This window comes from Sorex araneus, chromosome 5, assembly GCF_027595985.1.
Source record: "Sorex araneus isolate mSorAra2 chromosome 5, mSorAra2.pri, whole genome shotgun sequence".
Taxonomy (NCBI): Eukaryota; Metazoa; Chordata; class Mammalia; order Eulipotyphla; family Soricidae; genus Sorex; species Sorex araneus.
The window spans coordinates 75121625-75148730 of record NC_073306.1 but is presented as its reverse complement, the minus strand read 5'-3'; the positions used below and the strand labels follow the sequence as shown (position 1 = coordinate 75148730).

Genomic DNA, 27106 nt, shown 5'->3' with positions numbered 1-27106 from the left:
AACTGCATTTCCTTTTTTGATTCCCTTCCTTAGTTGTTGCTAAGATGGTTATTGCTGTGATGACTGGGTGTTGCATATTTATTTTTAGTTATGATGCTCATTGCGGTCACATGTCAGTTGTGGTGCTTGCATACTCAGCTGTAATGCCCATTGAAGTTTACATTCCTTTATAATTACAGTGCTCACTGAGGGTCACATTCTTAGTTGAGGGGCACAAGTTCTGGGCATGATGCTTGCCAGGAAACCCTGTAGTGCTCACACGTACGTGCTTACCAGTGAGTGCACTTCCTGCATCTTTTTGGTTGCAGTGCTATCGGAGGTCACATTCTTTTATTTGTGCTTACATACACCTGGTTTCTGTGCTGCTGGAAATTACCTGTAGCACTGAGGATGGCAGAGAACAAAGCTGCGTGGCCCAAACAGCAGAGCTGCCAGGACTGCATTAAGCATAGGTGGGACACTGGGAATTTGAACTCATGATGATATGCTTGCAAGGCAGGCATGCTAAGCCACTGACTGCATTATGGATCTTAAAATTATATTTTATTTCATATTAATTTTTTTTTTAGAATTTATTTATTTATTTATTTATTTATTTTCTTTTTGGGTCACACCCGGCGATGCACAGGGGTCACTCCTGGCTCATGCACTCAGGAATTACTCCTGGTGGTGCTTGGGGGACCATATGGGATGCTGGGATTCGAACCCGGGTCGGCCGCGTGCAAGGCAAATGCCCTACCCGCTGTGCTATCACTCCAGCCCCACATATTAATGTTTTAAGTATAGGAAATATTCTTATTTTGATAGCTCATTTTGATTTATATTTAGCAACTCAATTAGTACTCAGTTCAATTAATTAGGAAGTTTATAATCCCCTTCATTTACTTTTATAGTACATGTTATGCTATGTGTAAATTTAATTTTAAATAAATTTAAACATGTATGTATAATATTGGACTGGAGCGATAGCACAGTGGGTAGGGTGTTTGCCTTGCAGGTGGCTGACCCGGGTTCTATTCCCTTGCCCCTCTCGGAGAGCCCAGCAAGCTACCAGGAGTATCTTGCCCGCATGGCAGAGCCTGGCTAGCTACCTGTGGCATATTCGATATGCCAAAAACAGTAACAACAAGTTTCACAATAGAGATGTTACTGGTGCCTGCTCGAGCAAATCAATGAGCAATGGGATGACAGTGACAGTGATACAGTGATGTATAATATTAATTTAATTTAATTTAATATAATTTAATTTTAATTTTTTCTTTTTGGGTCACACTTGGCAATGCACAGGGGTTACACCTGGCTCTGCACTCAGGAATTACCCCTGGCAGTGCTCAGGGGACCATATGGATGCTGGGAATTGAACCCGGGTCGGCTGCATGCAAGGCAAACACCCTACCCACTGTGCTATTGCTCCAGCCCCAATATTAATTTTTAGATCATGCACTTCATAATTTAAAATACAGACAAAATCACAGCTAATCCAATGCTTGCCAAACTGATTGCAGAAATACTGTTGGCCAGAGCAGGCACACTGGGTTCCTGTGGAAGAATAATCTTGTTTGCTTGTGCAATGTTAGAAATGTTTGAGGTGAGATTCGCTTCATAGATGGCTTGAATTGCAATATAGAATATGGTGCCGTTTTCTACTTTAAATGGTTCTGGCTTAAATTCAAAATGTTCTCTTGTGCCAGCTTCTTGAGGCCTCAGACTAGATGTATTCACTGAAGCAGCATTGTCAAAATCGTGTTGGAGATCCAGGAAACACTTACTTATTCTTATAATGTAGCTGTTGGCTGGAAAGCAAATAACATTTCTGTGTATTAAAATCAGTAAGATGACTTTTTGTCACTATAATGCCTTACATTTATGTATTTATCAGAAACATATTCTAGGTTTTGTTAATTTGTATATTTTTGTAGTAATGAAAATTGAGTCCTAGAGAATTTAAGTACTTAAAGATTACCTAATTTCCTTCATTTATTTATGTTTTGTGGTACTGCTATCTTCTTTTGCAGTACCAGAGGAGGGAAGAGCAGGTAACATTTAATAACGACAACCTCTTCATATTTGTTACAAGGAGAAATGGAAATTAGAAACCTGAGTTTTTCAGGTTTTTGTGGTTATGTACAGGTAAATGCCTTCTTTCCTATTATCCAAGTGGAATAATTTTTTTTCATTTACCTACTATCATCAGAATGACACACATTCCTTGTAACCCCAATCTTGAACTGAAGCTTAACTTTGACTGAATTGAATGTAGAACTAAACTCAGTCACTTAACATCATTTGTGAATTTTTTAATGGAAGTAATATTATAAAGATTTTTTTCTTGGTTTGTGTTATATGTTTGATTATAATATGTAAGGGACTGAATCGATAGCACAGCGGGTAGGGCGTTTGCCTTGCACATGGCTGATCCAGGTTCAATTTCTCTGCCCCTCTCGGAGAGCCCAGCAAGCTACTGAGAGTATCTCGCCCGCATGGTAGACCCTGGCAAGCTACCCGTGGCATATGTGATACGCCCAAAACAGTAACAACAAGTCTCACAATGGAGACATTACTGGTGCCTGCTTGAGCAAATCGATGAGCAATGAGATGACAGTGATACAGTGATACAGTGATAATATGTGAAAGTGTATTTCAAAAGGAGTCACAATAAAAATTTTCAACATGATAGTAATAAAAAACTTTTTATAGATATTCAATATTTTTTCGTTTGAATGATTTTTTAAAGAAATGATAATGTTAATCAGAAATGTAACTTTAAAAACCTATCTTGTGAATTAGAGATTAAAAATCTTCTTTTTCTTTGAGAGAATACAGCAGGAGTTTATAGTAACACAGAAGAAAGACTTTGGAATATATAACCTTTCAGCAGTGACAATCGTATAAGCCTTGAGATAGTAAGTCTTTCAGTATTGCATATTGCTCTTATTTTACTTTTAGGAGAAAATAGCAAGATTGGTTGAATTTTGCTTTTTTAAAAGATTTTATTATCCTAGCACAACAATTGAATATCATGGGTATTCAATTAGTAATTAAATTCAATTAAATTTAAAAACAAGACAGAAGTAATTTTAAAAGTCAATTATTTTTTAGGAACTTTAAGTAAATCAGGCATCTTGGTCTTGAACTTTGTTTAAACTCTATGGCCAAGTACTTCAAGCTAGTTGTTTACCTGCATGCTATCCCATCTCTCTAAGGGACATCTTCACTTAGCCAACTTCTCTCATTTTTCTTTTATTTAAAAAAAATTTTTTTTTATGGAATCACTGTGACATAGACCCTTACAAGGCTGTTAATGATTAGGTTTCAGTCATACAGTGTTCCAACACCCATCCCTCCACTAGTGTATACGTGTACATTTCCCAGCACCAATGTCCTCAGTTTCCCTCCCATCACTGCCCTCCACCCTCCGAAGCTTCCCTATGGCTGGCATTTTTCCTCACTCCTTCCCCCCTTCCCCCCCCACACACACACTTTTCTTCTCTCATTTTCCATGACTTAGATCAGGGAAAGTTTTTCCTGAAGATTTTTATTTTAAAAGATAAACCTTGCAAGATGATCCTCCGTCAGGGGCTTTAGGTCTTATGTATACCATATCATTAGCTTCTGGTTTGTGTCTTATGCACTTACCATTCTGTTGAGATTTGGGATTATTTTTAAAGAACTAACAGTATTTGAAAATCCAACAAAATATAAATGAACAAAACCATGTGAACATACAAGTAGAACATTTTTTCATTATTAGGCGGGAATTCAAAGGAAAGCTGTTGATTCTGTTTATATTATTCCACAGCATAATTTTTTGGGGGGTCATACTCAGAGATGCTCAGGGGTTACTTCTGGCTCTGCACTTAGGAATTACTCCTGGTGGTGCTTGGGGGACCATATGGGATGCCGGGGATCGAACCCAGATTGGCTGCGTGCAAAACGAACGCCCTTCCCGCTGTACTATCGCTCCAGCCCCACAACATAATTTTTAAGATGTGAAGCAGTTTGGAACATAATCTGACAAGAGTATGTTAGAATTCTAGGATAGCAAATTTAAAAAATAACTTGGGTCCATTTATTGTCACTTTGAGTTCTAGTGTTCAACTATTAAAATATGGGAATAATGGCTACAGTAAACATTCTGTGTTATTTATAAGCAGGACGTGAAAGATGCTGAAATTTCTTACAGTATATTTAAAAATTTAATGTCTATGTAATTGTACCCCTAAAATATAAAGTTTGGTCAATTAATTTCAACTTGATAAAAACTTATAAATCAATGCTAAGCTTACCTTTTCCTTTATCAAGAACTTTGCCAGGGGCAGTCCATGAAAGCTGAATATGATCATCTTTAAATTTGGCATCGAGGTCTGTAATTTTGCCAGGTGGGAACACATGAGGGTTATTACCAGGAGGAGGAGCTCCTGATACAGTAAATGATTCTCCAGAGGTTATTCTATTAAAGTCTTCTACTTTAATTTCTCCCGTGGAATCTTCAACTTCTGGTCTGGGCGGGTTCATTGTAATTTTACCTATAAAAAAAAAGCAATTTTTTAACATATGGTATTGCAATAGCCTTGCTTATAATCTCATATTGCAGTTTAAGAGTTTTAACAGTGATTAATAGTAGACATTGGAAAAAAGTAACAACTTTTAGTGGGAAAAAAGACTTATTTTATTGACATCATTTAAAAATTGAGCAGGAGACATTATTATTGAGATGCCATGCTAAAACTGATGAGGAGACATAAAACTGCCTTTTAATCTATTTCTCTCTACTATAAGTTCTTTGAGGAAACTGAAGGGTCACATTCTTGGTAGCTCTAACATCTAGCACAGAGTTTACCACACAGGAGGTGCTCTTGTAAATGGAATGAATTGAGGCATATGTGAGCAAAGCAAGTGGGAGCATAGTGCTATATTAGGTTCACTAATATAGATAGACTTTTGAAACATGCGGATGATTATGTAATGATATGCATTTGGTTTTTTTCATACTGCATTTTATTTTCGATGCTTACTATATGTAAGTTACCTAAACAAATGATATCTAATTTAATGGCACCTTTTTTTTTTCTTTGTGGGTTATACCCAGCAAGGCACAGGGGTTACTCCTGGCTCTGCACTCAGGAATTACTCCTGGCAGTGCTCAGAGGACCATATGGGATGCTGGGGATCAAACCGGGGTCAGCGGCATAACAGGAAAATGCCCTACCCACTATACTATAGCACCAGCACCCACCACTTACCATTTTCAATGTAGCCTGGTACATACAGAGCTTTGTTCAGTCTTCTTACACTTAGCCTAGCCATGTTATCTCTTGCCCGGGCATGTACTTTTAAACTGTATCTACCATTTCCATGATAATCCGTAAAATATCTCGAGTAGATGCCATCATTCTTGACAGTATCAGCACCTTGATATCGAATTAAAGTGTAATAATTAGCGATTAGAGTAGAAAATGATCATTCTTACTGTTCATGAGCTGTTACATAATGGACTGTACATAATGGACTGTTCAATGTACATGTCCATTATGTAGTTGTAACAACTACATAAAGGAATGTTATCAAAATAAGGAAAATAAGTTAACTAGAGAATATGTAAAGCTTTGACACTAAAATTAAAAAATACCTTTTCAATTCTATGGGAAAATTAAAGTTCTTCATAAAATCTAAAGAAAGCAAATGTGCTTAACTCTGAAAAAGATTATGGAGTAAAAGCTTTAACATTAAAGTTAAATTTATTTAAATATATTTAATTAGTTTTCCATCAATACATATTGATTTTTAAGTTATGTGACTGTAATATTATTTTTTATTTTGGAGGCCTCAGAGCCGTCAGTACTCAGGGGGCTATGATAATGAGGATTAAACTTAGGGCTGCATGCGCGGACTATAGCCCTTTGAAGCCATCTCACTGACTCAACTATCATACTATTTAATTTTACTTACTTTTGGTTTTAAGGCCCTACCAAAAGAGAGCTTAGGGGAACTAAGCTATAGCCCCAGGCCAGCCGAGGAGGGGAAAGGTCTTTCTTTCTCAGCTTTTTTCTCCTTTTCGGGGTAACGAAAAGGCGTGGCATCCACCATTTTATAAGGACCATTAAGGAGGTATGAACTTGGTGGCGCGGGAAGAAAAAAAAAAGAGGCATGAACTTGCAACAGAGGGACTGGGGCTCTATCTCAGGACAGGGCGATACTGGCACGCTCTCTGCCGAGATGCGACCCGGGTGGCCACACGTTTGTGTGGTTGCTCTGATGCTAATCAACCACAATCTGGAGGCCAGCTAGACTACTTTTGGTACCAGCAGCTGCTCACAGAAATGTCTCTAGACTGTGAACTAAGCCATAGCCCCATGCTGCCCCAGGAAGGGAAATGATGCAATTTCTAAGATAAATCTCCCTGGACTCAGTTACTAAAATACCAAAATACAGAACTCCCAAACAGCGCAGCCACAATAGCGGCTGCATGACTTCATATCTCTTCATTCTCAGCAATGGAAAACTAATTATCAAATGCTTCCTTGTTAGCAGGGCTGTTATTTTTTTTGGAAACTCCAACAATAGTGAGTTTTGTGTTGAAATATGGAATGTAATCAAGGTAAAGAGAAAGTGAAGTGAAATTTATCAGCTACGCAGGCGGGGGTGGAGGGGTGGGGGTGTGAGGGGGTGGGAGGTATACTGGGATTTTTGATGGTGGAATATGTGCACTGGTGAAGGGATGGATGTTCAAGCTTGTATAACTGAGACATAAGCCTGAAAGCTTTGTAACTTTCCACATGGTGATTCAATAAAATAAATTAATTAAAAAAAAAAGAGAGCTTAGGGCTTACTCCTGGCTCTGTGCTCAGGGATCAGTTATGGCAGGGGACCGTATGGTATGCTGGGGATTAAACCCAGGTCAGCCTCATGCAAGGCAAGTGTGCTGCCCTTTGTATTATCTTTCTGGCACCTATCATACTATTTAAAATTTTGGGAGGGAGTTTTCTTACCTACACCATTGTCCCAGAGATCCAATATTACTTGATGTCCATCTTTATTTTCTATAATGGCTGTTACACTGATTCCCAGAACAGGCAGAAAGCCTTGACTGACTTGTGCATAAATGATCATGGGGCTAGGATAATGTGCTGTATTTTGACTCATGTGAGCAGTCACTGTTAAAGGAAGTGTTGTAGGACTTCTTGCTCTCGTGGTCACTGTGACTGTTAGCAGCTGAGAGTCGGCATCTGTATTCAGTAGGCTGTAAGTCCAAGTGCCTGTCTGAAAATTAAATAACCTATTTGAGAGACTTGTTTATTTTCCTACTCCTTGTTTGCTATTCAAAGTTATATAGGAATTTAGTAGCTCTGTAGCACTGTAGTCCCGTTGTTCATCGATTTGCTCAAGCGGGCACCAGTAATGTCTCCATTCTGAGACTTGTTACTGTTTTTGGCATATCAAATACGCCACTGGTTGCCAGGCTCTGCCATGGGCAGATACTCCCAGTAGCTTGCAGGGGCTCTCTGAGAGGGATGGAGGACTTGAACCCGGGTTGGCCACGTGCAAGGCAAACGCTCTACCCACTGTGTTATCGCTCCAGCCCAAGCAAATTTATAGTAATGATTTTTCATACACTATTTCATATCATGAAGTTTGGCTAAGAATTCCTAATCATACCATTAGGCTTCATTTTTATGACATCTTAATATTGCTACCATCTTAATATTGAGAGTATGTAAGGTGTTGACTTCCTTCTCCCCTCTCAAAACTGATTGATAAAGCATAGAGAAAAAAAATATTCTTACCTCTGCAATACCTGGTATCCGAAGACGGGCAGACCTAATATTTAACTTGTCTTTCTCAAAATCTTTGTTTATGTATTTCTTTCCTTTTGGATCTTGGAGAAATATGTCTGGCTTTTTAGTTGTCCATGTGACAACAAAGAAAGTATCATTTCCAATTGTACTGTCCACAGGCACTGTGCCATTTATCCAACTCCTTCCTCTAATATTTATGGCTTTACTTTCCAACTGTTAGACAAAAATAATAAACACATAAAACAGATGTTAAAAGTTGTTAAAATTTCAATTTAGTCATTTTTAAGAACTCAACCTATTTTTTAAAGAACTAATTAAAATAATGAAGAATTTTTCTGAAAAAATTTTCAAGAGCATTAACAATTATACAGAGTAGAAGAATAAAAAGAAAATATATATACAGAATAGGAAAGGATATTCACCCAATACCCATCTAATAAGGGGTTGATATCAAGGATTTACAAGGCTCTAGTTGAACTCTACAAAAAGAAAACATCGAATCACATCAGAAAATGGGTGGGGCAATAAAATGAACAGAAACTTTCTCAAAGAAGAAATCCAAATGGCCAAAAGGCACATGAAAAAATGTTCTTCATCACTAGTCATCAGGGAGATGCAGATCAAAACAACAATGAGATATCACCTCACACCACAGAGATGGGCCCACATCCAAAAGAACAAAAGCAACTGGTGTTGGTGTGGATGTGGGGAGAAAGGGACTCTCCTGCACCGCTGGTAGGAATGCTGACTGGTTCAGCCCTTCTAAAAAACAACATGGACAATTCTCAAAAAATTAGAAATTGAGCTCCCATTTGACCCAGCAATATCACTTCTGGGAATATATCCTGGAGAGGCAAAAAAAGTATAGTAGAAATGACATTTGCACTTGTATATTCATTGCAGCACTGTTTACAATAGCCAGAATCTGGAAAAAAACCCCAAGTGCCTGAGAACAGATGACTGGTTAAAGAAACTTTGGTACATCTACACAGTGGAATACTATGCAGCTGTTAGAAAAGATGAAGTAATGAAATTTGCATATAGGTGGATCAATATGGAAAGTATCATGCTAAGTGAAATGAGTCAGAAAGAGAGGAGCAGACATAGAAATACTGCACTCATTTGTGAAATATAAAGTAACAGAATTGGAGACTAATATATAGTAGAATAGTAGAGGTAAGTACCAGGAGGATTACTCCACAGTTTAGAAGCCGGCCTCACATGCTGGAGGAAATGGCAGTTTAGACAGAGAAGGGATCATCTAGTAAAGGGTGCTAAAAAGATCCACTTGGGATGAGAGACACACGCTGAAAGTAGACTATAGACCAAACATGATGGCCACTTAATATCTCTATTGCAAACCACAAAACCCAAAAGGAGAGAGAGAGCGCAAAGGGAATGCCCTGCTACAGAGGCAGGGTGGGCTGGGGGGCACAGGTTGGGGGTGGTTGGAGGTGCTGGGACCATTGGTGGTGGAAAATGGGCACTAGTGGAGGGATGGATACTCGATCATTGTATGACTGAAATGCAAGCACAGAAGTTTGTAAATCTTTAACTGTACCTCACAGTGATTCATTATTTAAAAAAATTTTTTAAAAAAAGATATAGTTAAGGGTCACTGAAAAGCAAATTTAATATAGATGTTTTCCTTCTACACATCTGAAAAAATTTTAGACAAAAGAGTATTCTATTTAGAGGAAGAACTTGCCACTTTCATAATAGAAATCTAATACAAAGGTGGCAGAGCAAAATATTTTTATTTAATACTGACCTGAATAGCCTTCTGAGTGATACTGCCACTTCTAGATGAAATTCTGCTGAAAGCATCAATAAGGCCATTTATGTCTTTATTGACAAAAAAATGAATTCCTCCTATAATGAAATTTTATTCAATTTTAGTACTATATCTGGATAAAATATTTTTCTATTGCTGTATTATTGATATTTTTTACATTTTCTTCTTAAATACTTTTCAATGTCACACATATAGAATTACACATTAATCAAAATAAATTAGGATGAAAAAACAGAACCAGCTAAATGCTATTTTTCTGTGAATCAATCTTAGAATGAATTGCCTGCCATGTTAATAAAATGGCTAATTTGTGAAGAATGTGGTAACAGTGAAATTCAAGACAAATTTTTGGACCAGCTGCTTATTTTCTGGTTGTGTCTAACACGTACCAGAATAGCGATAGTTTAGAAGAAGGTAAAAATTAAATGCAGAAATTATGTAATACAGGAATTAACAGAGATTAGTTAGATGTAAGAATTAGAAAGTAATTAGTTAGAGTTAGAAAGTAAGAATTGGCAATCAGAACTCTTAATTTGTACTCTTTGTGGTCTTTGTTTCCTTAGCTAACTGAATCTCTAGAATAGAGTGAGCGGTATAGTTACTGAGCAAGACTTTTGGAATTGCAGTTGAAGTCATTCATAGTCTTGGAGTTTTATTTTTTGTGGAAAGTGATGAGAAATGAGTGGTAAAGAAATGAAAGTGGTGGAAAATGAATAAGTGGTGAGAATGAATGAGGATAGCAAATGTTGACACTACTTGACAAAATTATTGTCCATAAATATAGAGGAAAGTGTTGTGGATAAAGAATAGATGTTAATCTGATGGAAATCAAAAACAAAGGGACATTTTTGAGCATTTTTTTAAATGTAAGAGGAAATATATCCTGCAAGTGAAAGACTAAATACGTACTTGGTGTTTGAACTGCATTTCAAAGGTTTACCTGTCATATTTGCAAAGGTCTCCAGTTCTTTGGCTGCAGAAGGTCCCAGAGCAATAGTGTGAATGATTGCACCACTTTGTTTTACCTCCTCAAAACATGAACTTACAGCATTATCTTCCCCATCTGTTAATAGTATGATTTCAGACCCATAAGTGCTCTGATAATTCTTCCTTATTACCTGATAGTGAAAAACCAGATCATTTATTAGAGGATATAATATCCTAAAAATTTTTAAGTAAGGATAAAATGATTTTTGGTCTTTAGGCCCATGCATCAAAGTAGGTGATTTAAGGTATTCAGACTACCCAAGAGTGAAAGAATATTATAATCAATAATTATTAGCACTTGTGATTATGTTAATAATTGTCCACTTATAGGTTTTTGTTATATAAAGAATTAAGAGATATTTATGGTTTTGGATAAGGTTTGGCATAATCTAACCAGACCCTGTGGTTAAAATATTATAATATATCTAGTATCCTGGCAAGCTCCCCATGGCGCATTTGATATGCCAAAAACAGTAACAACAAGTCTCACATTGGAGACATTACTGGTGCCTGCTCGAACAAATAGATGAACAATGGGATGGCAGTGCTATAGTGCTATCTAGAATCTTAAGACATATAAACCAACATGTATGAATATTATGGGATATTCCTAACATATGTACTGCTAAATTTTTTTTTTTTTTTTTACTTTTTATTTTTATTTTTATTTTTTTTTTTATTTTTTTTTTAATTTATTTATTTTTAATTAGAGAATCACCGTGAGGGTACAGTTACAGATTTATACACTTCTGTGCTCACACTTCCCTCATACAAAGTTTGGGAACCCATCCCTTCACCAGTGCCCATTCTCCACCACCCGTAAACCCAGTGTCCCTCCCACCCTCCCCAATCCCATCTCCCCCCCACCCCACCCTGCCACTGTGGCAAGGCATTCCCTTCTGCTTTCTCTCTCTAATTAGTTGTTGTGGTTTGCAACAAAGGTGTTGAGTGGCCGCTGTGCTCAGTCTCTAGCCCTCATTCAGCCCGCAACTCCCTTCCCCCACATGGCCTTCGACTGCAATGTAGTTGATGATCGCTTCTCTGAGTTGACCTTTCCCCGGAACGTGAGGCCAGCCTCGAAGCCATGGAGTCAACCTCCTGGTACTTATTTCTACAGTTCTTGGGTGTTAGTCTCCCACTCTGTTATTCTATATACCATAGATGAGTGCAATCTTTCTATGTCTGTCTCTCTCTTTCTGACTCATTTCACTCAGCATGAAACTTTTCATGCCCATCCACTTAACTACAAAGTTCTTGACCTCCTTTTTTCTAACAGCTGTACTGCTAAATTTTTAAAATTAATAAACATCATGATAATTATCATAATAATAGCAATTTTGTCTTGATTACTTAAATAATTCTTACAATGAAACAAGATAGTACCATTTATTTTTCACATTTCCCTGGTTAAGGAAAGTATAAATTTTTGAGTAACTTAGCTGACATAATTTAGCTCAAATATGATATATTGAGATTTGTCTTATTCCATGGCTTATGTGCAATCTTAAGCCATTAAACTTTACAATACATACATATCATGAGGATATTAACACTGGTTGTAATAAGGGGCCAGGGTAATAATCACAGTTCTCAGGGTTTTTTTTTTGTTTTTTTTTTAGGTGAGGCAAAGACAGGAGGCAGAAAGGAAAGCAGTTTTCTGATTTAAGAATAGCATTTTAGGCTCTTCAAGTCTGTGCTCTCCCTTGAGCGTGTATCTTGCTTGCTTGTCTCTCTATCTCTTTGCTTTTCCATTCTGGAGAAGCCTGTTTTCTTTTGAAAGCATACTTTCTCTCTCTCTCTCTCTCTGTCTCTCTCTTTCTCTCTCTCTGTCTCTCTCTTTCACTCTCTCTCTCTCTCTCGTCTAAGTAAGTTTCATTCAATTAAAAACTTACCTTGATTCATCAAAAAAAAAAAGGAAAGGTAAAAAGAATAACATTACAGACTGGAATACAATCTTAGGTTGGAAAAAATTCACTTGTGTACTGAAGGAAGTCCAATGAGAGTACTCAAAAGTTGCTGCTTTCAATATTTTATTTCATAGTTTTTACTTTGTTAAAATTTTAAAAGTGTACACTGCAACTTTATTTGCAACAGCAAAAATATGGAAACAAATAAAATAACTCTTGCTAACTATTTGGATAAACAATATGAGATTGATACACACACACACACTCACAAACACACACCTACACATAGCAATACTATTCAGTTGCTTAAAAAAATTCAGTGTTGTTATTTGCAACAAATTGGAAAGGGGGTTGTGTGAACAGAATAAGTGAGAAGGAAATGAACATTGGATTTCACTGATGAATGTGCAATATTAGAGTATAAAATTGATAAACAGGTAAAACTATAAATGAGCTACTGAGCCTTGATAAAAGTAAGATTATTTGACAGAAAAAAGATAGGGGTGAGAGAAAAGGTGCAAAGGATACAAGAAAAGGGGATCACTGTCACTGTCATCCCGTTGTTCATCAATTTGTTTGAGCAGGCACCAGTAACGTCTTGAAAAGGGGATAGAGTTTTAAATAAATAAATGCTAAAATTAAAATTATATATCTATAATCCCTTATTGGTCACTGTCACTGTCATCCCGTTGCTCATCGAATTGTTTGAGTGGGCACCAGTAACATCTCTCATTGAGAGACTTATTGTTACTGTTTTTGGCATATCCAATACGCCACGGGTAGCTTGCCAGGCTCTGCTGCATGGGTGCAATACTCTTGGTAGCTTGCCAGGCTCTCCAAGAGGGGCAGAGGAATCGAACACAGGTTGGCCGAGAGAAAGGCGAAAGCTCAACCACTGTGCTATCGCTCCAGCCCCCCTTATTGGTAGTTGAGGAAATAGTAGAAAATGGCAAATACAGTTAGAAAAGCAGTTTAATTTTTACCTGAAATCCTTCTCTGAGTCCACTGCAAATAGAAGTACCACCATCAGCGTTTTGAGGCAGGTGTGCAGTGATATGTTGGTAATCATTTTCGTCTGTTATTTTTCTTAGATAGCTTTGGATTTTAGCTGTACTGTCAAATGTAACCAACCCTGCCAAGGATCCCCTTTCAATAATTTGGATCAAGAAGAGCTCTGCAGCTCGATTCATTCGAAGCAGACGGTCTTCCTGTAAGAAAAGTATATCAGAAAATTTTTAAAATGTCCTCAAATTCTGACTCACTGGTAAAAAGACAAAGTGGGTTAAAGCCCAGAGAGCATGATCATAATTTGTTACTATGTTTTAGGATATTACTCCCTCATTATACTAAACAGATATGTTGTTGGAGAAAATTCAAGGAAATCTGTCATATTTGAAAAAGCATCAAGACTCTAATATTTTAATTTAACATTTCTGTATTCAGGAATTTTTCTTAAGAAAAATATTTTAAAATTGCATATGTATTTGTTCATTGAATCAAGATTTTTTATAATAGAAAGCTGAAAATCTCTAAAGTGCCCAATAACTAGTCTATTTGACTAAATTATGGTATGTGAATATTATAGACCCATTTAAATAATGCTATAGGGTCATTTTTTTATGTGGAGTGCTTAAAGTATAGTAAGTAAAAAAGTCTTATTTCACACGTAGAATATAATCATATTTTTGAGAAAAAATACGGATGTTTTTCATTTTTCTTGTTGTTCAGTTATATTATTTCTGGTCTGTTAGCACCACAAGCTAAAGAATAAATATAAAAATGAGCTGTATTATCTTTAATAATGAATGTACAATTATTTTGCTTTTGCTGATTATCTTCTAGTACTTATTCAAATAGATCATTGCACTAAAATTTATTAGTATTGTGGATATATTAAGTATAACTTTATTTATTTATTTATTTATTTATTTTTGCTTTTTGGGTCACACCTGGCGATGCACAGGGGTTACTCCTGGCTCTGCACTCAGGAATTACTCCTGGCAGTGCTCAGGGGACCATATGGGATGCTGGGAATTGAACCCGGGTCGGCCGCGTGCAAGGCAAACGCCCTACCCGCTGTGCTATTGCTCCAACCCCTATTAAGTATAACTTTAGAGTAACAGAATAGGAGACTAACATCCAAGAATAGTAGAGATAAGGACCAGGAGGTTTGCCCTACATCTTGGAAACTGGCCTCACATGTTGGAGGAAAAGGCAGCTCAGACAGAGAAGGGAACACCAAGTAAAGGGTGCTGGGAGGACCCGCTCGGGTTGGGAGCTGCCGAAAATAGACTATAGACCGAACACGATGGCCACTCAATACCTCTATTGCAAACCACAATATCCTCCCCAAAGAGAAAGAACAAAAGGGAATGCTCTGCCACAGAGGTGGGGTGGGGAGGGGAAGAGGGTAAAGGGGTGGGAGGGATATTGAGATCATTGGTGGTGGAGAATGGGCGCTGGTGGAGGGATGGTTAACCGATCATTGTATGACTGAAATGCAAACATGAACGTTTTTGCACATATGTAACAGTACCTCACGGTGATTCACTAATTAAAAAAAAATTTTAAAAAGTATAACTTTAGAATGAAACCAAAGATCACATTATAGTTCTATTAACTTCCTTAATTTAAAAGGTCTTACCCCTTACCATTATAGACAGCTACATGACTTACTGAACTCATGCTTCCAGATTTGTCAAGTACTAAGCAGACCACACGCTCTTTGGCCTTGAGCAATGAAAATGTAGGATGGGGTGGTGTAAACTTTTCAGGCAAAGGGGAGGCTTTCTGAAAATCATCAGAGCTCATGATTATATCCCATGTATTTTTGTGGTTGCACATTTTGTTTTGTAGATTTGGAGCTTCTGTATTGTGTGTTTTTTCTGTACAAAATTCAGTCACCTAGGGGAAAAAATGAAGAAAAAACAATGTCATCATATCTGGTGAGGCATCGCCTTCCTTTCCAAATAATCAGCAGACTGTCTTGTGCATCATCCAAATATTTTTATTTCCTGACAATTAAAAATTATTTCACAGCCTCACCTTCTGACATACATTTTTCAGACTTGAGAGGAGTGAAAGCAAGGAAAAGTTACCCATGTCTGTTGAATGTTTTTAAAAATTCTCTTAGGTGTCAGTCAGGGGAATAAAGTGATAATGGTACACATTAAAAAAAAAAGCAGTTGGTACACTGCTTTATAACTTCTTTCCCTTCTAACCTTTTGTGAGCTTCAAGCCATGGATTGTGTTTAGTGGGGAAAGGGATAACATAAAAATTTCTAGTTGCTTCTTAACAGTGGAATAAAGAAAATTATCTTCTTTAATTGTCTATAAATTTCCAACTTTTTCAGTGTATTAAAAATATTGAGAAGTGGCGTCAGAGAGTACAGGTACTAAGTTTCTTTCCTTCCATGTGGCCAGCCAGCATGCAATCCCCAGAACAATATTGGCCCCCAACTCAGTAGGATAGAACCTTCAACAGAGAGCCAGTGGCAGCCCCAAGCACCGAGTTTGGTCCCACATCACCCTCCAAAATAATCTTAAAAACAAGTATTCTATCAATCTGGGTAATCATTGGCTCTGGGGAGTTCTATGTCACTGTGGAGATGTGAAATAATACTCCTGAAAAAGTAATAGAAACAAAAAATGTAAAATGTAGAGAAAGTTTCTCTTTTGATGGCAAAGGGAGTAAATGAGTCTTCCATTTTTCAGTAATAAGGATTTTTATTCATTAATATTGATTCTCCAAGTATTACTAACTTGAAAAAATTAATCCATTAATCTGCATTAGGAAGGGATTCATCTTGAAATAAGGCTCAGTCTATCAGAAAAGCATTTCCCAAACAGCCTCCAGATGTAAGCTCAGATTTAGTTTTTTGGACCACACATGCAGTGCTGGTGATTGAAAAACTCCGATTTAGAAAAACCAAAAAAAATTATTTGAGTAACTTTTATGTTAGTTTTAAGAATTTATTTTTCTTCTGCTATGTTTTGCTTCTCATTTACATATCCCAGGTGGTATTATATTTGATAGGACAAAACTTATAGATCTCTTTGTCTGGGAGATATACGGGGGACCTGAGTTGGATCCCTGAGCACCACCAAGGGAGTTTCTCAGGCATTAAGCTGGGAGTAGTCCCTGAGCATCACCAGGTCCTTATTTACATAAGCTATGATCTTCCAGTTGGTATCCTTGCTTCCACCAGCATCTCATGTTACTTTGTCCTTTTAGCAAAATTATCTTCCTGAAAGAAGTATACTGATTACAGACTCCAGAAGTAGTTTGAAGCAAAGCTTCGGCTTTTAGTTTTGAAGGTTAGTTTCTTGTTTCAATCTATTTCCAACATTGTTTTTTTTTTTTTTTGCTTTTTGAGTCACACCCGGCGATGCACAGGGGTTACTCCTGGCTCTGCACTCAGGAATTACTCCTGGCGGTGCTCAGGGGACCATATGGGATGCTGGGAATTGAACCTGGGTCAGCCGCATGCAAGGCAAAGGCCCTACCCGTTATGCTGTTGCTCAGCCCTCTATTTCCTACTTCTTACTCAACATTTATCCTTTACTTGTTCACACTGAATTTGTTACTGTCTTTTGCATATGCATGAAACTCACTAAACAAATGAAAAATGGAATATTAAAATTTATGTAAATTAAAAACCTTCCCCACTTTCTAAAACTTTGCTTTGTTTTATTATTTGGGTTGTTTCTACTCAGTAATAAAAATTTTAATGCTGTATAAAAATAAGTTGGGCCATGCCAACTCGTACACTCATTCATGGCATCTCTGCATTTTTCCATTCTGCTTCTGTGAATACGAAAAAATTTTTTGTTAAAAATAAATTAGAAGTTGGTGTTACTCTTTACAAGTTGTATGATTAATGTTTGGAATTTGTCTTATCTCTGAACCACATCTTACATTTTTGGTTGTCCTCCATATATCAGTTACATTATTTTCTTTATTATTATTTATGTCTCAGTACTTAACATCTTCTCTCCTGGTAGTCAGATCCTTTTGAATTTCACAGAACAAAACAGTACATATTCTAATACATCCATGTGTCGTGTAATATATTTTGATGTGAATTTCTTTGAATAAACTTTGCTTTTTCATATTCAGCAGATTAAAGTAAATTTTTCTGATTTGCATATGAAGTATTTCTTTCTTTTTTTTTCGGGGGTTACACCCAGTGATGCACAGGGGTTACACCTGGCTCATGCACTCAGGAATCACTCCTGGTGGTGCTCAGTGGACCATATGGGATTCTGAGAATCGAACCTGGGTGGGCCTCGTGCAAGGCAAACACACTACCTTCTGTGCTATTGCTCTAGCCCTCTCGCACATGAAATATTTCTAAAAGGAGTTATATTAGCCTAAAAAACAAGTCCTACTACTTAAATATCTAACTGGGGTATTTAAAAGTTTACAGTTTTTACTCATCATCAATGCCTTGGGCTTCAAAATAATTTCAAATGTTATGGGAAGCAGTAGGCTCTTATTTTGGTTTTGTTTTGATTTTTTGGGGTTGTATACAGTGGTGCTCAGAACTTACTCCTGGCTTGATGCTCTGGGATCATTCCTGGTGGACTCAGGGGACCTTATGGGATACCAAAGGTTGAACTCAGGTTTGCCATTTGTGAGGCAAATGCCCTCACTGCTGTGCTATCTATCTCTCCAGCCTCCAGAAATATGTTCTTATTATTCTAATTATAGAAGTGAATCCTGATAACTAGTGGATTTATAAATATTTTCCTCTTAAAAGAGTCTTAATATTGAAAAATAGTATTTTTTGAATTGTCGTTTTGGACAACTTTTATAAATTTCATTAAATATTTTTTGTTCATATTTTGAAACTTTCTTTAGATAACAATATGTTTGCCTTGATTAAGATAGAACTATACCAGGAAAAAGAACAGGTGGTTATTATCCAAATATTTTTATAAATTAAAAAAATTAAATTTTATTTTGTACTTACCTTATGCTACCACTATGCACATACTTTTATTAGTTCTTGTATGTCTAACTTCAACACTGTGAAGTTGGGTTTTCTATTTCCTATTTAAAAGATGAAACAACTAAATCTCCTAGAGATTAATTTGTGCTGAGATTAAAATAAACAGACCGGATTTTGATATTAACTCTACCTTGACTCCAAGACACTTGTACTTATTCATAAGATTTGTATATTTAAACTCGACATCTCAGGTTAAAAATTAGCTTTGGAGCTTAAATTATTATGTTGTAATTTAAAAAATTAGATTAGTGATTTTGAACTTATTTCCTTGGCTCTGTTCTATAGAAAGAGAGCCATGTATGATTTCACATATCCCTTTTCAAAGTTGGTGTGAAAATAATTGGAATCTGGAATGTCAGTAATTTCCAAAAATATATACTGTATTACTTCCAAAAATTTGGGCTATGAACACTAAAAGAGAGAATTTAGAGTAAGCTTGTAATTTTAGAAGCAAGTCCATAGAGATCAAATCAGGAAAGGGAGATTATAAGAACATATTTGTGATCATAATGAGTAGGGTACAGTTCTACATCCGAAGAAAAGAAACAGGCTGGTTAGAAAGGGTAGAATGATTTCCAGAAACATCTTGCCAAAGGCTGGAGAACATGGATGTTAATTCATTGGCTGGCTTAGTTGTTTTCACTTCTATTGGCACATATTGTCATAGTAGAAAATATAGCTTTCCTAATTACTTTCTCCCTGCAGATTGCTTTGCGACATTAAGAAAAGAAGGTACTTACAGAATCAAGATTTTGCATAAACATTATAGATTCTTTTGCAGTCTGAGATCTGTTTGGGATGAATGCACATTTTGCTTCATACAGGCCTGTTTGTGAGTCACGTTTGCATGGCCTTGTTATACAGCTGCCTCCTTGGCATTTGTTGGCAACTACATTAGTACCAGTAATACCAGCTGAACATCTAGAAAGAGTCAGATTGCATTTATAAATAAGACTATATAAACCATAGACTAATTTCCACAAATATTTTCCTCAAAATCATTTGGTATATGTTATGTATCACACATTTCTTTTGTATGCAAGCTGGCACAATATTATAACCTTATTTGCCATAGAGTTTAAGAAGAAATTTTATTAGTTCATATTTATTAGTATGAATTATTGATGAATACATATGTTGTTGTCTTTGTAACCTTGAGCTGAAGATGATAATTAGATAAAGATTAAGTGAATCAAGTGATGAGTAGGAATTGTTTCTAGTGGGGAGTGATATATGCTACATACATATGTATGTTGCTATAGAGATGTATACATATAGCCATAAACATGCAAAGCAATATGTAATTTCATGTTTATAGCATTTTTCAGTTTACCTTTTGGAAAGCAATGAATCAGATTGAAGGAAAAAATAAAAATGAATCTTGCATGGAAATGCCTGCACAAAAACCATTTAATCTTTATGATCATTAAAATAATTATTAAGTTCCTGTTAGAGAATTGGGGGTATGAGTAAAAGATTCTAAAAGAGATCATTGTTCATCCACAGGATTTATTCTCACTGTGTTAATATTAAGCTTTATAACATGAATCCAATATAATTAATTTATTTGTATTACATAAAGTGGACTGGAGCATTAGTGCGGTGGGTAGGGTGTTCGCCTTGCATACAACCAACCCGAATTCGATTTCTCTGCCCCTCTCGGAGAGACCGGCAAGCTACCGAGAGTATCTTGCCTGCACAGCAGAGCCTGGCAAGCTACCCATGGCATATTCTATATGACAAAAACAATAACAACAAGTCTCACAATGGAGATGTTACTGGTGCCTGCTCGAGCAAATCGATGAGCAACAGGACGACAGTGATACAGTGATACATAAACTAAAAGATTGTGAGTCATATTTTCTAAGAGAATTAACTCTAGAAAAAGATGCAAAATTATATTTCAATGCTTCAGAGATATTTGCCTTTATTGATGAATTTCTATGACTGATAAACATTCAATTTAATTAACATGAAAAATTTGTTGTATGATATATTCGGTGTTTAGCTTTTACTTATTAATTTGGAGGTTGGGGATAAAAATACAATAAATCTCAGGTATCTTAGAATTTAGTGGGAAAATAAAATTATACTGCTAATTACTGCCCTGTGTGAGAAAATACAATGTGCATCTCTTTAGGAACATTAGTAAGTCTATCTAACCATAACTGAGAGTGTAAAATGTTTATGGAAAAAACATTTACATATATCTTAAAGGATGAACTAACATTATGTGGGAAAAGGAAGTGCTATTGAGTAAGTTATGTCTGGGATTAGGTGAGAAGAATGAGGACCTCCTCCTGATAGAGAGAAACTAAACACTCAGAGGAGAAGGGGAAAGGCATTCTGTTCCTCTCTTCCCTATAATGTGTTTTTATCCTAAATACTTGTTTTCCCATTACATTGATTCTAGATGTTTCATCGATGCATAAATAGGACCTAAAGCAGGACTTAAGTACACCCAGGATTATATTTCTTTAAAAAGTTGCTTCACCCAGTTATCTTTAGGAAAAACCTTCCCTCCTTTTTACACTTAAGATTGAATTAAAAAGTAAAATATGTTTGATATAAATCCCCAGAAGTTGAGTTGGTTTTAGAGGAGTAAATTCACCTTATGAAGTTATAAGTCTAGCTAGAGAGAGAGCCCAAAGGGCCACAGCACATGCTGTGCATACAGGGGCCCTAGACTTGATCCCAGCACTGCTTGGTTCCTAATCATTGCTCAAAGAGCTCCCTGAGCACTGTCCAGAGTGCCTCCCATTGCCCCCGCAAAATACAGTAAACATTTAAAAATGCAGTAAAAACCTTAATTAAAAAACCTGAAAGACTGGGTAAAATCTTGAATCTGTTTCTCACGTAAAACGTTTCTTGCGTTAAAGCAAGGTGGGGGGTATGGTGCCGCCAACAGGTCAACCTGTGCGTGTGGGGTGAGTGCATCAGCAGCCTGATGGTGCCTTCAGGCTTCCTGACACCCTCAAGTTGCTGCTGTGCCTTTGACCAGACTCCAACAACTTGGGACCAAGTTTCCCAAGAAATTAAACTGCCAAAAGTTAGGTATGTGGGAGCCATACCCACAAAGTACCTCTGGCTCAGCTATATAAGCTCATTTTTTGGTCTTATTTCAGAAACCAATCAATAAATGTGAAAAGAGATAAAAAGCCACAGTTATTCTTGGACCCACCTATGGCTGAACAGATTAGAGTAAAACGGAGGAGGAAGGGTTAGCCTGGTGGCCTGTCCAAACAGAGCCCCTAGCAGCCACTTGCTTCCACAATCCAAAATTGCTGCTATACTCCCAGCCTGACTCCACCATCTCAGGACGGACCTCACCAAGATATAACCTGTTGAAAATTCTGATACCTAGGTTTTGTGACTGAAATCTCCAGACTTTCTTGGAGTTGGGATGGGCTACCTCCCCAAACTTTCCAATACTCATGGAAACACTGGCAGTACACCCCATGAACCAACTCCAGCGCCACCCTGTAAACTCTACTACCAGCCTTGCTTCAGAGACCCATAAATAAATCTCGAAAGAGATCAAAAGCCACATTTAAGCTTGGACCTGTGCATGGCTGAACAGATCGAGATAAGTCAGAGGCGGGGTGGGTTGGCCTGTGCCACCCAAGCAGAGCCCCCAGCAGCTGCTTGCTTTCACAATCCAAAATCACCACCATATCCCTGGTCTGACTCCACTGTCTCAGGTTGTACCTCACCAAGATAGAATCTGCTGAAAATATTGGTATGCGGGTTTTGTAACTGAAATCTCCAGGCTTTCTTGGGGTCGGGATGGGTTACCTCCCCCCACCTCCCTGTACTTCTGGAAACTTCAGCAGTCACATCCACACCCCAAAGCTAATTGAAAAGCTACTCTAGCCTTACCGTCCTGATAAAAATACCAAATGCCCTGAACAAATACCATCACTTCCTAGCACCTGTATTTGTAAACCATAATGCGTAAAAGTAAAAGAGAGAGAGCAAGAAGGAAAGTGCCTCCTGTAGAGGGAGGCTGTAGGTAGGGGCTGGGGGGATTAGGGGATGGTGGTGGGGAGATGAGGGACATTGGTGGTGGGAAATGTACACTGGTGAAGGGATGGGTGCTGGATCATTGTATGACTGAAACCGAATTATGAACAGCTTTGTAATGATCTACCTCATGGATATCCAATTAAATTCTTTTTTTAAAAAAGTAATGTGGAGTTCATGCTCAATTCAATCAGTTTAATCAGTGGCTGAATAAATAGCAGTACTCCTACATTAAAAAAAAGTTAAGGCAAGAGCCTTTTCCCTTCTCCTCTGATGAAAGCGTATTTTAGAATATTCCCCAGAAATCCTGAAATGATTGTCAATTTCTGATTGTTCTTTATTCTGATGTAGATTCCCCAGAAAGATGTGGATACATATAGGGCAGACATCTGGCAAAGAGTAAAATCTTTTAAAAAACATATTTTCTCAGGACCAAGACATAGCACATCCGTTAGGGATCAGTTCCTAGCACTGCATCCCCTAAGTGGCCCAGGTATCCCCAGCATTACAGGGTGCAAGCAGCATTACGTTCTTAGGCCTGCGCCCTGAACCAAAACCCATTTGGTGCTTGGGAGCACCTCAACCAAAATGCACACACACACACACACACACTCACACACACATACACATGTACACACAAGAAAACTACTCATATTTGTTCAATACAATGATACCTTGTTGGTTCGATGGTGTTCTTCCTGGAAATATAGTATGGCTGATCCACATTGTACTCATCAAATACTCCCCATCGGAGATGGGCCCACTCATGGACAAATACTCTGCCTATGAGAGAATATTGCCACTATAAATATTTTAATGAAGTTTAAAAATGCCTTACCCCTATTCATTTCATTATACAAAAAAAAGTTGAAATGAATTAGTATGAATAAATAACTAATTTTATTATGAATAAATGGCTAATTGTATTATTAAAGCTACACATATAATGAAAGATTATTAAGTTGAACATAGATACTAGTATATTTCCAAAAAAACATACTTTGTTTAGCAAATGCCTATGTTTTGGTACTAGTAAATGCCCATTTTTCTCTTAAATTTTTAAAGCTACCATTAATAACAATTTTATATACATAGTACACATACATATATATGCATACATATGTATCACTTTATCATCACTGTCATCCTATTTGTTCATTTACTTGAGCGGGCACCAGTAACATCTCTATTACACTCAGCCCTGAGATTTTAGCAGCCTCACCTTACTCGTCTTTCCCAACGATTGGAGGCTCTTTCAGGGTTAAGGGAATGAGACCTATCGTTACTGTTTTTGACATATCAAATGCCATGGGTAGCGTGCTAGGCTCTGCATCTTTTAAATGTATACATGCAGCTTCCAATAGAAATGATGATAGAAGTTATCCTTACCTGGGGGTCCATAGATAGGCAAGTTATTTGTCAGTAAAAAATTTGGAGTAAAATGTATATATTGTCCCTTTTCTCCACATTGTCCATATTGAAGTGTATAAGGATCATCTCCATATTTTAGGTAAGGATCAGCAACTATGACATCTGCCTAAAAAGCAGACAAAACAACGAACCAAAATAGGGTTCAAGAGTAATAGAAACAAGAGATTATACATTTTTTAAAAAGAGGGACTTCACCTGAGGTGAGTGTACAGATGTAGGTGTACAGATGCCAGGAATTAAACTCCCGGCCTCACTCATGCTAGGCATGCACTTTATAATTGAACCACATCCCTGGCCAAGAAACTAGGAATTTTAAAAATAAGAATTTTTTTATAGTGATGGTTAATAAAAAAGAATATGAATTTTAAAAACCACAGGGAGGATCAATTTCAGAGCCAAATAAAATACCCCACCTGATCATATGATTCTAGTTTTGATGTTAAGTACTCAGGTTTTGATTCCCACGTCATTGGAATTAAGATGCTTATGTTCCTGAAATAAACTCTTCGTTTGGTAGCGTGAAACAGGTACGTAGAAGCTTCAGTCACCATTTCCTGACAAAATTAAAAATATCTTTGGTAACGATTTTGTAATAAAATGAGCATTAAAATATGTACAAACTAGAAGCAGTGAATCAAAGTTCCCTTTCCCCAAATATTTTAGCAAAGACTAACAAAAAGAAAGGTTGAATTTACTACATCTCTTCAAATCTGTAAACAACAAAATATTTTGTTGCTGTTGTTGCTGCTGCTGTTGGTTGTTTGTTTGAGGGCCACACCTAGCAGTGCTCAGGGTTTATTCCTGGCTCTGTGCTCGGGGGTCAGTTCTAGTGGGTCTCTGGGATATCTCAGGGATATCTCAAGGATATGTCAGGGATTAAACCCTCACCAGCCGCATGCAAGGTAAGCGTCTTATCTGTTCTACTATCTCTCAGGCTCATAACCTTCTTGCTTTTATATATTCAAAAAGTAACTGTTAAAAAATGCTTACCCAGACTTCTATTACAGAGAAGGAAGTGAGGGCGCAGAGTGAGAGATTAAGTGAAATGTTAAGATATTGGCAAACTGCTTTTTCAGTTGAACAAAAATATTTAGGATTTGGTTAGGAGTTTAAAGTTTGGTAGATTTTATAAACTGTGGCTGAAAATGTTTTTCCTGTATTTACTTGTTATCTTCTCACACTTAGAAAAGCCTGGCAAGCTCCCTGTGGCATATTCGATATGCCAATACAGTAACAATAACAGTCTCATTCCCTTGACCCTGAAAAGAACCTCCAATTGTTGGGAAGGACGAGTAAGGAGAGGCTGCTAAAATCTCAGGGCTGGGACGAATGGAGGTGTCACTGGCGCCCACTCGAGTAAATCGATGAACAACGGGATGATAGTGATACAGTGATACAGTGATCTTCTCACATGAAACGTATTTATAGGATTCAAGAATTTATTAAGTAGTAATGGAAATAAAATTACATAGTTCTCAGAACCAGAGAGATAATACAGAGTTTAAGGCACTTGCCTTTTTTTAAAAATTTTTATTAGTGAATCACCTTGAGGTACAGTTACAAACTTATGAACTTTCATGTTTGCATTTTGTTTACATCCCTCCACCAGGAGGCACTTGCCTTTCATGCAGCTAACCTTGGTGTGATCCCTGGCCACACATATGGTCTCTCAAGTACTGCCGGGAGTGATCCCGGAGTCTATAGCGAGCCCTGACTGCAGCTCCTTTTCTTCCACACACACATGATTGCCCAATAAAAACAAAGGAAAATTTTGTATCTTTCTCATGGCTTTGGATCCCAATTTTGCTGCTATTGTATGACTATACAAATCACTATCTACTCTCATTAATAATCTTTTTCTTTATTCAAGAGTAGTTTTTTTTTAACCTTAGGTATGTAACATATTTTTAGACATGTCTATTACTCTATGCACACTTCCTAGAACGCAGGATAGAATAAACAACTGATAAGCACTTGGAAATTAAAAAATTCACTTTATTGAAATGTTCACTTTATTTTGGTGGTCTGGAATCAGATCTGTACGATTTTTCATGTGTACTCACATGTCTTTGAAGAGATTAAAGTCAGGGTAAGTGATGACCCACAAATAGCTAAGCTAAAGCAGTCTTTGGGAAAAAGAAGATGAGAGGCATCCCTTTCCCCAACTTCAAACTGTGGTTGTGTTTAAGTACCACAAGGTGGTAGTTAGAACAGCATAGTACTGGAATAAAGACAGACCTATAGGCCATTGGAATTGAATTGAATATCCTGATACAGACCCTCAAATATATGACATTTAATCTTTGATAAGGGAGCAAGAAATATGAAGTGGAGCAAGAAAAGCTTCTTCAACAAGTGGTGCTGGGAAAATTGGACAGCTTCATGTAAAAATGACCTCTATCTAATACCATGCACAAAAGCCATATTAAAAATGGATTAAAGACTTTAATATCAGACCTGAATTTATAAGGCACATGGAAGAAAATGTAGGCAAAACCCTCCATGACATTGAAGCTAAAGGCATCTTCAAAGATGAAACACCAAGCAATTGGAAGCAAAGATAAACAAATGGGACTACATTAAAGTACGAAGCTTCTAAAAAAGTATAGTCGAAATGACATCTGCACTTATATGTTCATCGCAGCACTGTTTACAATACCCAGAATCTGGAAAAAACCTGAGTGCCCTAGAACAGATGACTGGCTGAAGAAACTTTGGTACATCTATACAATGGAATACTACACAGCTGTTAGAAAAAATGAGGTCATGAAGTTTGCATATAAGTGGATCAGCATGGAAAGTATCATGGTAAGTGAAATGAGTCAGAAAGAGAGAGACAGACATAGAAAGATTGCGCTCATTGTGGAATATAGAATAATAGACTAGGAGTCTAACACCCAAGAATAGTAGAAATAAGTAACAGGAGGCTGTCTCCATGGCTTGGAGGCTGGTCTCTCATTCTGGGCAACTCAGAGAAGGGAACACCAAGTAAAATGTGGTCGGAGGTCATGCGGGGGAAGGGTGTCGCGTGCAGAATGTAGACTAGAGACTGAACACAATGGCCACTCAACACCTTTATTGCAAACCACAACACCTAATCAGAGAGAGAGAACAAAAGGGAATACCCTGCCATAGTGGCAGTTTGGGGTGGGG

At 37.2% G+C, this 27106-nt stretch overlaps 1 protein-coding gene across 1 annotated transcript in view; it reads right to left on the bottom strand.

The window, feature by feature from the left end:
• Positions 1 to 1452: 1452 nt before the first annotated feature.
• LOC101548739 (calcium-activated chloride channel regulator 1-like) overlaps positions 1453 to 27106 on the bottom strand; it is a 28748-nt gene continuing 3094 nt past the window's right edge. Inside the window, exons 2-14 of the mRNA XM_004603620.2 lie at positions 24367 to 24507; positions 23912 to 24059; positions 23197 to 23305; positions 19240 to 19420; positions 15162 to 15389; positions 13469 to 13693; positions 10532 to 10709; positions 9568 to 9668; positions 7785 to 8009; positions 6990 to 7260; positions 5244 to 5411; positions 4287 to 4526; positions 1453 to 1793 (exon numbers count right to left, since the gene is read on the bottom strand). Of these exons, the coding sequence (XP_004603677.2) occupies positions 1453 to 1793; positions 4287 to 4526; positions 5244 to 5411; positions 6990 to 7260; positions 7785 to 8009; positions 9568 to 9668; positions 10532 to 10709; positions 13469 to 13693; positions 15162 to 15389; positions 19240 to 19420; positions 23197 to 23305; positions 23912 to 24059; positions 24367 to 24507 (2556 nt within the window). The remainder of the gene's footprint in view (positions 1794 to 4286; positions 4527 to 5243; positions 5412 to 6989; positions 7261 to 7784; positions 8010 to 9567; positions 9669 to 10531; positions 10710 to 13468; positions 13694 to 15161; positions 15390 to 19239; positions 19421 to 23196; positions 23306 to 23911; positions 24060 to 24366; positions 24508 to 27106) is intronic.